General features: G+C 37.1%; 1 protein-coding gene and 1 long non-coding RNA gene across 2 annotated transcripts in view; one reads left to right on the top strand and one right to left on the bottom strand.

Annotated features, from left to right (window-relative positions):
- The window catches only part of LOC126377571 (homer protein homolog 2), a 51,481-nt gene extending 37,536 nt beyond the window's left edge, over positions 1 to 13,945 (top strand). The window contains exons 9-10 of the mRNA XM_050025375.1: positions 567 to 683; positions 1,698 to 13,945. Coding sequence (XP_049881332.1) covers positions 567 to 683; positions 1,698 to 1,739 — 159 coding nt within the window. The 3' untranslated portion in view covers positions 1,740 to 13,945. The remainder of the gene's footprint in view (positions 1 to 566; positions 684 to 1,697) is intronic.
- LOC126377645 (uncharacterized) overlaps positions 1 to 15,870 on the bottom strand; it is a 350,458-nt gene that overhangs the window by 184,438 nt on the left and 150,150 nt on the right. The gene's annotated exons all lie outside the window — the stretch shown is intronic.

The raw sequence follows: 15,870 nt of genomic DNA, 5'->3' as shown, positions 1-15,870 counted from the left end.
TAAAAACTGGACTTGTCAAAACTTCAGGTTAGGTAAGCGGTCCCTGGGATAATGCTAGGGAGATGATGATGAAGATTACTTACTAGCTATCGACCCGCGGCTTCATCCGCGACTTGTTTTAGTAGGAAACCCGAAAAACCATGCGCTTTCTTCACTTATGTTTTCGCTGGTAATCTTGCTCTGTTTTTTATCGCATATGATATTAAGCCAGCCTCCAGCCTCCGTGGTCTAGTGGTAAGAGCGTTAGGCTTACGATCTGGAAGTCCGGGTTCGATTCCCGATGGGGACATTGTCGAAATCATTTTGTGAGACTGTCTTTTGTTTGGTAAGGACTTTTCAGGCTTGAATCACCTGATTGTCCGAAAAAGTAAGTTGATTCCGTGCTTCGGAGGGCACGTTAAGCCGTTGGTCCCGGCTATTAGCCGTAAAAACACCTCCACCAACCCACAGTGGAGCAGCGTGGTGGAGTATGCTCCCCAGCAGTGGGACGTATATAGGCTATTTATGTATGTTATGTTATGATATTAAGCATAAATAAGTACAATTAGGACAAATATTCGTTCCAGGACGCAGAAGCCAAGCTAGCTCAGAGCCAGTTGGAGCTAGCACTAGCCGCCCAGGACGGTCAGCGGCAGGTCATACAGGCGCTCAATGACCAGCTCGCGCGACAACTTGACGAGCTGGTAAGTAACCACCTCCTCAGTGGTCTTCATACAACAAAACTCCAATAGACAATACAATACAAAAACGCTTTATTGCACATATAAACACAACACTAAAAACAATTAAAAATGTGATAAGAGAAGTACAATCGGCGGCCTTATTGCTAAACAGCAATTTATTCCAGGCAACCTGAATGAACTTGTTACATATTGGAATCGGGGACGGTGCAATACAGGTATAAGTAAATAATGTAATATAACTTAAAACGACATATAATGTAACTTATATACATACATTCTACCCTGTCTATTCAAGGTCAGAAAACTTGCAGTCGCTTTTATATGATAGTACGAGAGCGGACCGTAGCAAACCCTACATCATCACGACGGCTTGAATAGGCACCTTTTTAAAAATATAGGGTTGCCTCAGTACTGAACCGTTTGAGCGCATTCCAGGATTGGAACGAATAGAATCGCTATTTTCTATTGTGTATCATATAGTAACAAGTACATTGGCTATATAATATAAGAAAAGAGTACAATTCCTCTGTCGGTCCTTACGTTTCTATTCGCTTCCAGTCCAGCTTAGAATAGAAGTAACACCAGCACTGGCGGCATGGGTTCCACGTCGATGTGGGTTATATCGAGGGCTTTGACCGATAGATGAATCGAATTATATCTACGTGGATGAACGACGTAGGTGTATTGGTCGAAGCTGTCGATATAATAAGCCGCGCGCGGAACCCGTGCCGTGGGCGCAGACAAGAATATGTACCCCTCCTCCTTATAGTGTGGGTTGTGAGGTAGATACCAGCCTCATTAACCCTGATGTCAGGGTTATGATTGAGCCGCCAAAGGCTCCTGACATGGCTCATGTAACGATACTCACTTACATCAGTAAATAGTAACCTGATCACCTGATTGTCCAAAAGTAAGATGATCCGTGCTTCGGAAGGCACGTTAAGCCGTTGGTCCCGGTTACTATTTACTGATCTAAGAATATTTATTTATTATATATTTTATTTTCATCCGCAGACAACGATCCATCGCGAAATAAACACGGCATTGCAAACATGAGCCGGGTCGATCCAGCCGCCGCCTATTTACGCGAGCGTGCGAAAGGACAGGCGCGGGCTGGCTGGGCCAATCGCCCAACATATGGGCCAACAGGCGGGCCAAGCGGCCCAACAGTTGGGCCAGGCTGGGCCAAGCGGCCAAACCCTCCCGCTGCTGCTCCGCGACTCGTCAGGTGGCGACGAACCAGCTTACGTAACAGTAAAAGCGAAGAAATGAAGAGTGCTCTCGGTATTTCGCAAAGTGCAAGAATTTTTCTGAACTCTCAAGTCAAGTATCAAGTTCGGTTTGTACTAGTCGTTTATTTGTTCGAGAGTTGTACGCAAAAAGATTAGTTTAATTAAGTATGAAAAATCTGTCCCTTCAATCAATTAGTTTGTTGTAATTTAGATAATTTAACGGTGGAGTATGCTCCATACCCTCTCCGGTTGATTGAGGGGAGGCCTGTGCCCAGCAGTGGGACGTATATAGGCTGTTTATGTAGAGAATTTAACATTTGAAAACTTAAAATGCCACCACCATGGCTAAAAAGTCACTTTCATTCATTTACATAAAATTATGATAATTATGTCAATAATTATCAATATGTATCATGATCAATGGTGATAGATGTTGATATGATATGATATTTGCTATTACAAATGTGTAAACACTTTCTTATTCATAAAATTATTTCTTATTTTATAAATAAGAAAGAGATAGCACGAACGTTATAATGTAGAGAAAAGATAATGAAAGTTGTCAAAAAATATGATTTTAGAACATAAAAAATAATCCTTTGCGTACATCTCTAAAAACACAGTATTTAGTTATTCTTACTTCACGCCATATCCTCACGGGAGTGGGCAGCGAACATTATGTGCACTATTTATTATTACATTACATAAAGTAACATTCATAGCATTTACATTAAGTTACATAATCAAAGTACATCATTTATTCATTTACCATCTGCATAACATTATTTTCATTTTGTCAAACGACATTAGAAATTGGAACTTCATAAAAAAGATTTTTCGTATCATAAAAATACCGCCATAGATTTTGTAATACTCGATCCCCGCGACAAAAATGACGCACTTTGACGGTTTACGTCGATAAAAGTCGTGCCGCGCGATATTTGTCGCGTCTCGGTTAACATGTCGCGGCGGCAAGTCACTATGGATAAAAAATATTGCCAGAATTTCATATAGAATTAATTAAATTCATGAAAATATCAATAGGGGTAAAAAGGCCATCTTGACGCAAATTCTCTAGAAAAGCAATATTGCTATTTGACATTTCTTGCCATCGCTAACTTAATTGTATATGCGCAAATGTCAAATTGCAATATTTTTAGATGAATTGCTTCAATGTGGTCCTTTAGACTCCAAGTTCATATAGAGTTACGTACCATATTACCTACGGTATTATGAATAGGCGGTAATTATTTATTTTCATTATTTCTTATATTCGAAATTTAAACTTTTACCCACCCTTGAGATGATTAATATTTAACTGTGTTGACATTGCTATTAGGCAAAAATGGGACTTTTTACACAACTTCGAAAGAAGAAATTAGTTTATCTATCAAACACGAAATTTGAAGTCACAATACATTTAACTTCACGTTTATGTTTCGTAAGGATTATCAGAAAAAGATTGAATACGAGAATAAAAAAGAGACATACTAAAAAAGATACAGTGCGTATTATAACGTTTTTAATTCTTAAATTCAAGTGTTCTAAATACAAATTTAAGAGAAAAAGGATACATGATTTGGCATTTTACCTTTTAAATATAGAACAAAAATATTTAAACTGAAGATTGGCAATTTTTAATGCCTCTATAGAAAGTTATACACCGGCTGTATGGCTGTGTTCCATTACTTCCTAATTTGAGAAAAGAAAAATACTACTACTAGACTAGACAACTTATTGACTCCGTATCCTTATCAGGATGAACAGATCCTACTGATATTCGTCTTTCTTAAAACAGTTCTAAAGCACTGTCAATACAGTTCCTTTTACTATGCCTGTCATATGTAAATAGGTTCTCCTACATTGATCGTGCAAGCGATGTTATGCCAAAAATCGAATATTTTATTAATTGAATATGTACATTTATAATTAGATTAGTATGTAAGTTTAATTTTGAACGTGCACGGTGAAATACCGATTGGAAAAAACCTTTAAAAAAAAACTCTCGTCTAATTTTGTAGAGGCAGGCGGTGCCATGTCATAGAGTATTGTATAAACTATTTCCTATATAAAAATATACCTTAAAACTAAATTTACGATTCGGGCTGTCTAGATTCCAATACTAGATCGTAACTTAAATATTATGAGCTACTTTTGTTTTAGTTTCGGAACGAGTAAAGATATTTTGCGCACTTTTAAACTACTGAAACGAATCAGAAATCAGAATCCTGTTACTACTTACTGATGTGAGTTAGTAGTCGTTACATGAGCCATGTCAGGGGCCTTTGGCGGCTCAATAGTAACCCTGACACCAGGGTTGATAGGGTTGGTAATCCACCTCACAACCCACAGGATAGAAGAAGTCTTTTTGAAGGTCTAACATTTTTGAAAGTACGTCATTTCGCATTGGCTGAAGAGAAGAAATGATTAGAAACTGCAACAGCAACACATCTTTTAAACCAATGTAGGTACATGGTATAAGAAAACCAGGTATGCTCTAAACTGGCAGCTAGCATTTCAAGATTAGCCCAGCGTGAAAAAATAAATTACCCACAACCAATGTTTTTATATTTACTTTGCAAGGAAATTTTGAACTTCTAGTATAAGATTTACTAACAGTTTTAATGATTTTTATATTTGTGACAAGCAATAGTAACTAAATATATTAGTCAGTAATTCAGTTAATTTTCAATAATAAAATTTACGTCCTTGGAATGTTGGAGATACTAATTTCATGGTAACACTTACGTCATCAATCGGCTAGCAATGGCGGCTTGTCATAGGATTGAGCATACCTGCCGGGTCTGCATGACAATCGCACCACGCGCGGCGCAAATATATTGAGCGCTTCGACCAATAAACGATACGAATGCTATCTACGTAGATGGACGTCGAACGGCTATTGGTCGAAGGCGTCTATATAATTCGCGCCGCGCACGGTGCGGTTACCGTGAGCCTACTGGTTTTTTTATACCATGGTAATACGTTTATCCATGCAGGATTGCCAGGATACACATATGTAACCTCCCACCCATAACTTTTAAAACCTAAGCTTGAATCTTCAGTGGTCACAAAGTGCGTAAAATCAACTGATTTTTTTCAAAATTTAATTTAAATACTTCATTTGAATATCTTATAGATTTTGTATATTTACGAGTAAGCCCATCCCTTCTTAATTACAAGAACTATACCCAATTTGACGTGGAATGATTAGATTGACATATCTCTCGTCTCTTTCGTCTCAGGCGAAATATACAGGGTGTTAGTGACATTGTACCGAATACTGAAGGGGATGATTCAGACCATGATTCTGAGTCGATATCAATTGGAATTTCCTGTCGGAAAATTTTAGAATTTTTTTAAATTATAAATCAGTTCCATACTTAGCGACGGAAAATTCCGCTTGATATCAACCCAGAATCATGGTCTGAATCATTCCTCAAAGTTTTCTTTACGATGTCACTAACACCCTGTATATCTATTCTGTTGTCATTATTATCATGCTATGTTAAAAAGGCTATATTGAATGAATCTAAGAACTTCCAAAAAGGGATTTTAAACAATGAATATAAAAGCTTCGATTAAAAGTTTTGACAGCGTTAAGTAAAGTATTGAGTAGTTGTAAGCGATTTTACATTTACGTATAATTATGTATATGTATTCTTATACAAGTTGGTCGTTGAAAAGCGATAAAAGTATGAAAATGAGACGCCATTTTGTTTTTGGATATAAGCTCCCGCGACACGGTATCCGAAGTATATCGAAGTCTTCGATCAATAACCAAATGATAAAATTTAATTTTATCGCTTTTCGTCGACGGTTATTTAGAAAATATTTACTGACAATTATTTCTTATTCCTATTACCTTTTGATCTGTGTTGTGCATTTTCTACTTTGCATTTTGTTTCTCGAATGATGTATGGATAGTATTGACAACGCTACTTTGTATTGTGACGTCACTTCATTTCTTACATAACATACCATCACGCCTGACTTCCTGATGGGGTAGGCAGTCGTGTATAGTAATACATCTATTTCTCTCCAGCTATTTAAATATCGCAGCGAAGCAGCGTGGTGGATTGTGTTACATACCGCTTTCGGTTGACTGAGGGGAGGCTTGTGCTTAGAATTGAAACGTATATAGGCTGTTTATGGATAAAAATGTCTTTAACATTCAATATCTTATACACCCAAATGTTGCCTGGAAGAGAAGACTACTTAGCAAGGTCCCTGTTGTACTTTTTCCGTTTGTCTTTTGTTTTGTATATCTGTATGTGTGAGCGTAATAAAGTATTTGTTATACTATGTTATGTTATGTAAAAGTTCATTACTATGATAGACACGCAAATGGCGTCGCAATATATAGTAGTTCGTAGTTCGTAACTTACTCATAGGTTTACTTTGACTTTCCTACTGTGTAGGTGTACCCTCTATTCTCCTAGATACGTCTGAATGGAGTGAAGTTGGTTTTAAAATATGATACCATACTACCTACGTAATAGGCTAGTTTCCAACTAGTCAAATCAGCTACTTTTTACTAAACGTCAAAACGCGTAATTACTATTGGGATTTGTATGAAAAAGCAACCTGTGACGTCATAGAAAAACGTGACAAAACGTCGTATTTATTATTCTATTCTATTTTCTTTGTTTGTGGCTGCATCGTTCAGAAACGATGATTCTGCCAACGTCAAGGTTCAATACATTTTTTAAATATAAAGAAGAAGAAAAAGGAAGAAGTTTTTTGTCACCTTTAGATCTGTCTTTATTTAGTAAACAGAATTTCATAATTTATCTTTGAACTAGGAAACTACCCATTGTTTGACTCGATTTATATCCTTTTCATCTTGCCAACAGTTTGATAGATTCTGCCTCAGCTCCCAATGTGTACAACAAACAGGTCCCTCAACCAAATCACTCGGATGTATAGCAATACTTGGTTTATTTATTTGTAGACCTTGCTTTTTTCCACATATTTATGTTCAGTACATATTCGAACATAATAAAATTTGTTATGGAATGTATCCGAACGTCTGGGATTAGCTCCATCATAGCGCCATGACGTACAGTTCATGAGCAATATAATGTACCCACTTTAGGACTCTGTCGCACTAACATATTTGACATTTAGTGAGACTTACAGTTCAATTTGTCAAAAAAGTTAATGCGACATGGTACCAAAGTGTATTATACATATTAATGCTCGTGACCGTACCTACATATTGTTTTTTACGGTTTAATAATTCGCAAGTTAGATCGACAAACCAACTGAGTTTTAATCTGTAAAAGAAAATTGTAAAAAACCTGTAGATAGGAATACTTTCTGACAGAAAGACGTAAGGTAAACTTAAGAACAGAAAACGCATGGATACGATCGAGTCAATAAAAATAGTAACCTATTTTAAAACTAACTGCCTATCCATTTTGACATCTCTCGTATAAGCTATCTTAAAAATAAACTGTTCAACCGACTTCGAATAAAAGTTTAAAAAAATAGTATTATATTACCATTCCTAGTCTTAAGAGTAAAGAGTCATCACTATATCCGTCTTATCCCTAAAAGAATAGATGTTTTATTTGACAATTTTTATTTTATTATTTTTTCTTTTATTTTTGAAAACCCTGTATTGACTAGGACCCTTAGCAAAATTAGTGTTTACTGTTTGACAGGAATCAACCATTTTTCTTTTGAATTGTATTCTTTTTTTTAAGAAATAAGAAAGGTGTTTTTTCGGTGGCGATTGGTACAGGAAAGAGTGTTTTTCGATGCAACTTTTTAGTACAATTACTAGAAGATGGTTGTTCCCTGTAAACGTTAAGAAAAAGAATTAAAAAACAAAATGATATCATGACAAAGGCTGAGGACACAATTTTTAAGATATACAATGTCTTCTGAACAGGGTACTTTGATTTACTGTTGTGTATTTTTGAATAGAGGTTGTTAATCGATTTTTACTCTTGTCTACTAAAGTGTTGTTTGGGGGGAAAATGTTGATCAGTCATTGAAAATAATGTGTAGCGAATTGAGGGTAGTTGCACCTCCACCTTGGCAATGACAACCAGTCGCCGCGCCAGTGATTCCGTGACTACGGTCGCTGCGACGCGGCCGAGACGGACAAATTGATAAGGTAATTGCTTTTTACCTTATTTAAAACTTAATCACGTATCGACCCGTTAAAAATAGTTTACTATGTAAACATAATCTTGTCTATCTGTTATGCAAGCAAGGCCCGAACAAAACTAGCTTTAACTTCGTAAGGTCGAGATTTCCAGACATACAGTCATGAGCAATATGATGTACCCACTTTAGGACTCTGTCGCACTAACATATTTGACATTTAGTGAGACTTACAGTTCAATTTGTCAAAAAAGTTAATGTGACATGGTACCAAAGTGTATATATATTAATGCTCGTGACCGTACCTAGTAGTTAAACAATGGGGTTTGGATTTTAAAAGGACATTCGGTCCTACGACTTTAAGGCCGCTTTTGCCTATTTCAGTTAAAAGTTTTTTTTTCTCGTAAACATTAAGGCTAAGCGGAGTGTTTACGGAGGGGTGGCAGGTGACTCGGGGGCGACGCGGCTCGTAAGAACTACTATGTCACTGAACTGTTTTTTTTTGACGTGACTTATTGTAGGGTTGCCGCAGATAGCATTAACTACTTGGCCGGACATATGGGGAGCGCTGAAGGCTCTCACCCGGTACAACGTTTAAGACAACAGGCCTGAGGGTGCCCAGTTGGGCGCGAACCTCGGCTCAGGGCGTTGTCTGAGACGAAAAATATTTGAAAGAATTAATCGAGCCTAGTCGATAGCGATAAGCGCCGATTGAGGAAAATCGTCGACCACGCCGGCGGGGTCGGTATCGGGGTCCTGAAGTGTTTGGTTTCGCGAGCTGATTGGCTCGCGAATCGCGACTATATTTCCAATTGGGGTAGTCAGAAGTATAGCATCGCATGGTGAACTAAGTATCTGCACTTAACCGAGCTTTATTACCGACGTGATATGGTCGTTTTCCTAAGTATATGCGGACAAACAATACCCTCTTTTTTTACCCTCGGCTTCACAGTTGGGTAAATGTGACTGATACACTTTTTTCCATCAATAACACGTTCTTGTAGTTGAAATTTCGACAGTAATACTCGAATTTGACGCGAGAATTGACCTAAAATAGTTTTTCGTACGATTTTTGACTATGTAGCTCATTTTTATGTAAACGAACTGATACGTAGATTACGCGTCAAAGAAGTCCTGCGGATTTTAATGGAACTAATTGACAAGTCATAGTAATGAGGTACTTTCCAGGCTGCCTTCCCCAAAAAACATATAGATGGCGCTGTACAGATTTGCCCTCATTAAACCTTAAATTTTCATGGATAACAGACTTATGCATCTTTTATTTAAGTTTTTGGGTATGAATTACGACTCTTGTTATTAGGACACTACACGTGGAGTATTCCACCCATTATTATTCTAATCAAAATTAAGCAATATAGGTAGCCACATAATTCTATACATAATCTGATATTTGGAAATATCATCATCATCATCAATTTAAGAGCCACGCTCTTGTCGGTGCAGCATTTTCCATGCTACTTTTTTAGGGAAAAATAGGGCAGTGGTTTCCCTCTTACGTTCCGCCCCGCAGTACTCTGTCTGACGCAAGTGGGATGGCTCCCAGAGTAGTCTATTACAAAGCCATACTAGGGCTCCTGTCCTCCGCCTCTGAATAGTACTGACAGTTACTGCTGCCCTCTGTCAGGTCCCAGGTTACAGTCCCTGTGACTTGCCCCTGCCCAAATATCAAGCAACTATTGTTTTTATATTTGCTTCTGCCATTTTGTATCAAAGTAATCATAGGTAATTATCACGTTAAATCTGAACAGCGCCATCTATATAATAATATTATTTGAGGAAAATAGCCTGGAAAGTGCTTTATTCTGCGCAGTTACTGCGTTACTAGCGCCGTGGCTGCGGGACTCCTTGTGTGCGGATCCCAACAACCTTACGAACTGATGACTCGTACCACGTTTTATCGTACTCGTAATTGTCTCTATAAATTGGATTGGTTGTATCATCATCATCAGCCCATTAACGTCCCCACTGCTGGGGCACGGGCCTTCCCTATGGATGGATAGGGAGAACGGGCTTTAAACCATCACGCGGGCCCAGTGCGGATTTATGGTTACTAACGACTGCTAATGCAGCCGGGACCAACGGCTTAACGCGCCTTCCGAAGCACGGAGGAGCTCGAGATGAAAACTTTTTTTTTGTGGTCACCCATTGTATGACCGGCTATTGCGAAAGTTGCTTAACTTCAACAATCGCAGACCGAGCGCGTTTACCGCTGCGATGTTGGATTGGTTGTATGATCGTGCGTAATGACTTATACATATGACCTTGTCGCATCAACTTACCTGATAATGATCCAAAGTCTCACTGGTGCTAAGTCGAACATACATCTCCATAATAAATGAACGAAATGAAAAAAAAAAAATGAAAATGAGAATGAAATAAATGATTTTTTTTTTAAATAATCTTTCTCTTTTTTGTCATTTTCTTATTCGTCGAAAGGAAAAATAAAAAAGAAGAAAGGAGGAGAAAGGAAGGAAAGGAGGGATTTGTTCTGTTGCTAAATGTTTGTATGTTTTTTTTTTGTGTGCAATAAAGTATATTGGATTTGATTTGATTTGGAAAGGGACGGATAATCGACAAGCTAAAAATGTATGGTACCTCAGTTTTAGGCAGGAAGTTTTGCAAAATTTTACATATAACCCATGCATGCGTAATTATGTATGCGTCAGTTGCATATAATTAACGAGATGCCTATTTGATTCGTTCGGGTTTTTGCTTCATTTGCCATTCGTCAATTTCGTTTTTGGCGGTTAAGAAAATTAAAAAGTAAAATAACAAGGTGTCTGCTGGCACTATTAGCACCATTAAAAATAGGTTCACAAGGTTAAGGTTAATGTGACAGGGTTCTAAAGTCTTGATGGTTTCGATGACATTGGCCCCGATTCCTGGAGACACCGTCTAATTTTATTTTAAGTTATATCTGTCATTTTCATATCCGTCGAAAAGGAAAGGGACGGATGATTCACAGCTCTTAATTTTAGGAAGAATGAGTAAATGAACGTGTCGGGTTATTGACTGATGTAAAATTTTTAGACGGTTGGTTTAGATTTGTGCTTAAAATTGACGTGTGTTCCATAAATTTTATGCTTGTCGATTACCCGTCCCTTTCCTTTTCGGCGGATAAGAAAATGACAGATATAACTTAAAATAAAATTAGATGGTATTTACAGGAATTAGCACCATTATCACGTTAATATTACGATTTGAAATTCGACTTGCTATTCGGCTTGCCAATTTGCTTGGGATGTTTTCGTAGAAAGTGAGGTATACATTTTGGAACCTTGTCACATTGACTGTTTTGACAAATTGAACTATAACTCTCAATAAATGTCAAATATGTTAATGTGACAGGGTTCTAAACTGTACGCTGGAGGCGTACTCAACGACGTTACCTTATTTCGATCCATTAAATATGTATTCTTCTTTATATTTGTACAAGTACTGTATCGACCTAGTCCAATTTATATGAACATGAAATTACGTAACATTATGGCGCTATCGACCAATCAGAAAGGCTTATGATGACATTACAAAAGCTTGTGATTGGTCGAAAAAAGTGGACAAGTTTTATTTTTAAAAGTAACTTTTATTTATTTGGCATGACGGTAGTAAATTGAGGGTTTTCAGAAAGTTATTGATATTTTTAATGGGAAAATAAACATAGAAACAGGAAGTTTTTAAAGATAAACGTGTCGATATTGTCCACTCCGCACACTCCATACAAATATCTCATTTTTATCGTGTGTCGACTAACGCGTGAGCGAGTGAGATAGACAATCCGCGCGCTCACCTTTACTCTTTAGCGGCTTACGGTCATTTTAGACTTACGTAAAAGCCACAGGGGGTGAGGTCGGTTCCCGATACTAATTGGTGAGGGGTGGAGAATTATCGTTTTATACGTAGTATTATTCTTCATTCTATGATACTTATCGTCTTAGTCTTTCTATCTCTTTCTTCTTCGAAAATAAGAAGAGTTGTCAGTTTGTCTGGCGAAGATTATTATTAATAGATTAATTAATTACTTTTTTTCTACTATATTTGTATATTATAACCTTATTTAACCATAGTATACATGAACAATTAAGTTTCTAGTTATATTGGATGCTTAGAAAATAGAAGATTTAATGTTTTATAGGAAGTCACTATTTATTTGTACATGATATATATCTATCGCATTATAATTCGTAAATTTCATTATATAGGGTGAAATGAAATACATTTTTTAAGGAAAATAAAGTCAAAATTGGGTTTTAGGTGAGATTTCCACTGTTCGTTTTGTATAAAATCGAATTGACCGATACATTTTTTTGGACGGTGGAAATTTGTTCACAAAACCTGATTTCATGCTTTATATTTTGCACCCTGTATACTCCAGCCCGATTTTTACGAATATACAATATTTATAGGTTAAAATTTAAGTAGAAACCGAAGATCTGTTAATTATTGAAAGTGTAATATAAGTAGTATTAGGTAACTTCTAAGTGTTACTTTCTATTAATTTAAACAGCTGTTGAGTGTGATTACATTATAAACTTACTTAAAATTATACCAAAAAATATCCGAAAATGTCTATTACACAGCAATGCTACCCTCTATAGACTCTTTAAAATTGAGATTTCGTTTAAAAAACTACAACCTATTCAAAATAAAATACTTCTTTCTGACTTTATTTATTGACCAATCAAATCGCGACATAGTTCAGTCAGATAGCTTCAATTTCTTGTTCCAATTTCAAATGGCGTCTATTGAAGGTAGCATTAAATAAACTTACAATCAAAACAGTAGTTTAAATTAAACAAAACGTATCTGGCTGGGAGATACAAAATTCTCTATTATCTAAAAAAAAAAGTAATTGTAAATGTTGTACCCAACAATTTGGCCGGCAGTGTACCCACCGATTTGTCCTTTAGATTGGAGTGCCAAGTTTACCTTTTATCTTTCCACTAAGTGTAGTTACTGGCGCCACTTATTGTTGGTTATAAGAATGTTGTCTGATAATGTAACCGCATTATAGGGTATATATTCAATATTAATGATGATCGGTCTGCGTTGCGCTTGTTTGAATTCACTATATTGCCCGCTACTTTGGGTGGTATCTGGTTTTGTTAACTTTGAATAAAACCTTTGCGTGTGCACAACTTAGCGAAGTTTCATAGCCATCGAATGAGTGGAATAGGAAAGCGTTTGACGAAAGATACATTATTTTTACTGTAATATAGAAGATTAATTTGAATATGAGTTCGGCTTGAATAACGGTTCGCTTAGCTAACCTGAAGATGTAACAGGTCCGGTAGCCACTGCTTGTTTGACATTCCAACCCGCGAAGGGAAATGCAGCCCAGTACAGGTTAGGTCACATACTTCCGAAAATGCTTTTCTTGGGAATGTGGGTTTCCTCACATTTAGGCTTGTGCTGGGATTTGAACCTGCGAACCGGTGTGAGAGTCAAACGTTCTTCTAACTGGGCTCTATAGGATATTCACTTTTAATATAAAATTAAATAATATTTGATAAAGAAGTAACACAATGTTGTAAGAGGTAAAGACATTAGGACATTTACACATTTACGTAAGTTTTAAATTGCAATTCATACGTGACTAGTTCGTGTTCTTTTATCTTTCGAAATAGGTAAATGTAATGTAACCATATATAGGTTGTCATGTTAATATTTGTAATGTAATTCTTCATTTCGTCGTAACATCCAAACCGCTACCGCCATCTTGTGGTCGAAGATATGAAACTTTGTTTCGAAATGGTTTCACAGTTTTTTAATTAAAAATAAAAAGTTATATCGCAAACGCAACGCGGACTATAAGTGTACGTATCTTCCATTAGTGAAGTAGTCGCTGTGAGCTACCATGCATATTACAATAAATAAATTAATATGGATTTAAAAGTTGGTTTTATTTTACTTTTATATGTTACTGATTCCAGTACACACCATATAATTTTATTTTAAGTTATATCTGTCACTTTCTTATCCACCGAAAAGGAAAGGGACGGGTAATCGACAGGCATCAAAATGGAAAAAACGTTAATTTCCCTTATTTTAGACAGAAATGTAAAACAATCCTCTTAATTTCGCATTGGCTTTAGATGTGGTTCGACCCTAAGTCTGACACTCCAAATCCGGTTTATTTTTTGTAAGTATCTCTGGAATCTCAAACCTCGTATTCAAATCTCAGAATTCTTTCCCGAGTCTCAGGTGGATCGTATCCACCAACAAAGTGGCGGGTACTTTGCTAGATGAGAGTAGAATTACCCCTTCACATAATCAAGGAAAGGAATCCCTGTGAGGGACGGCAGACTCAAAAATCACCAGCAGCCGCCGCAGCACCGCTCCGGTCCGGTCCGGTAAAAATCAACCAATACTGGTTCACCCTGGCCGCAAACTAACTTCATCGGGTTAGATTGCGGCCACATAACAACGTTTTTAAAAGATTTAAATAGGTAAATTTCGGTTGCCCTAAACTAATCGAAAAATTTTGTATTTTGAGGGGCTGAAAGGCGCCACTTTGAGATCTCGCATCACCTAAATATTTTGGTAGGGCCGCCACTGCCAGCAGCTTTGACGTTCTAGATAAGTAAGTAACACGTATTATTAATAAACCTTGAAAGCACACCCCGGAGACTCCATACAAAAATCTCGTTCTTACCGTGAGCTGCCTAATGCGTAAGTGCGAGGGAGACAGTACGCACGCTCTCCCCCTTATTCCTTAGCGGCTTTTTAAGACTAAAGTAAGACCCAGAGGGGGTGAGGTCCGAGCCCGATAGGAAACGGTGCGGGCGGAGGGTCACCGTTCTAAACGCAGTATTTATCGTCCACTCATGGTAATTTAACATCAATCCATCATTCAAGGTGGTTCTAAACGTAGTCATTACATTCTCTTCGGGTGTTTTTGAAAACGACAATCTGATAAGCAGCTGATCGCATTTTGTATCTACAGATGGAAACATTGGGTCAGGCAATTCCATAAAAAGTTTTGTGTATTAATGTAGGTACATTGTTTTAAGTTTACGCGGTTATTATCATAATTAAAACACACTCCACGCCGATCTCATCAGTCATCCCGTGATCATGGCACTTGCAACAGTGTCGAAATATCGGGAGTCTCATATCCCTACTTTAAACGCGGTAAGAACCTGTTATTATGTGTTTTAATTAACGTAGGTAGTTGATATTACTTAAGTTACTTATCTAACTAGCTTTGGATTTCCAGATTAGATAAAAAGTAAAGATATAAAACTAGAAAAAAATATTTTTCAATACATTACTTAATAACACCTTAATAACAATACCAACTTACTTGTAAGTTTTTAATTTCGGCAAGGAAACTATACTCAAAACAGCCACGGTGTTCCTGTAAACTCCTATCCTTTTTGTTTACACCAACAAAACTAGCCAGTAATATCCAGAACGCACAAAAACTTCGAAAGCGCCGCGCGCCCAGCCATTTTCGCAATTTTCCATCGATTTCCCAAAGCGCATGTCTCAATTCCCGCCATTTCGGCAGTGTCGCGTTGCCCACCGCGCGGTCGACTTGCGCGTTACCCTCGTGCATTCAGCCACTCAATTAAAAAAAAAACTGAATAAAAATATAAAATCTTACTCTCAAAAGTGACTATAAAACAACATTGCATATTTTTTGGATTTTTTTGTGAAGTTGTTTTGAAAAATACCGAACTATTTAAAAAAGGAGATCTGCAGTTGTTTTCGGTACGTTTTCCTTCCCCTTGTTATTATAAATCGATATAAATTATGTATTTAGGTTCCAAAGGATATGGTAAACAGTTTTTTTCGCGTGTCACCTTTTTGTGTCC

This window comes from Pectinophora gossypiella, chromosome 23 (assembly GCF_024362695.1).
Source record: "Pectinophora gossypiella chromosome 23, ilPecGoss1.1, whole genome shotgun sequence".
NCBI lineage: Eukaryota > Metazoa > Arthropoda > Insecta > Lepidoptera > Gelechiidae > Pectinophora > Pectinophora gossypiella.
The sequence above is the reverse complement of the archived record's forward strand: the minus strand, read 5'-3'. Positions and strand labels throughout refer to the sequence as shown.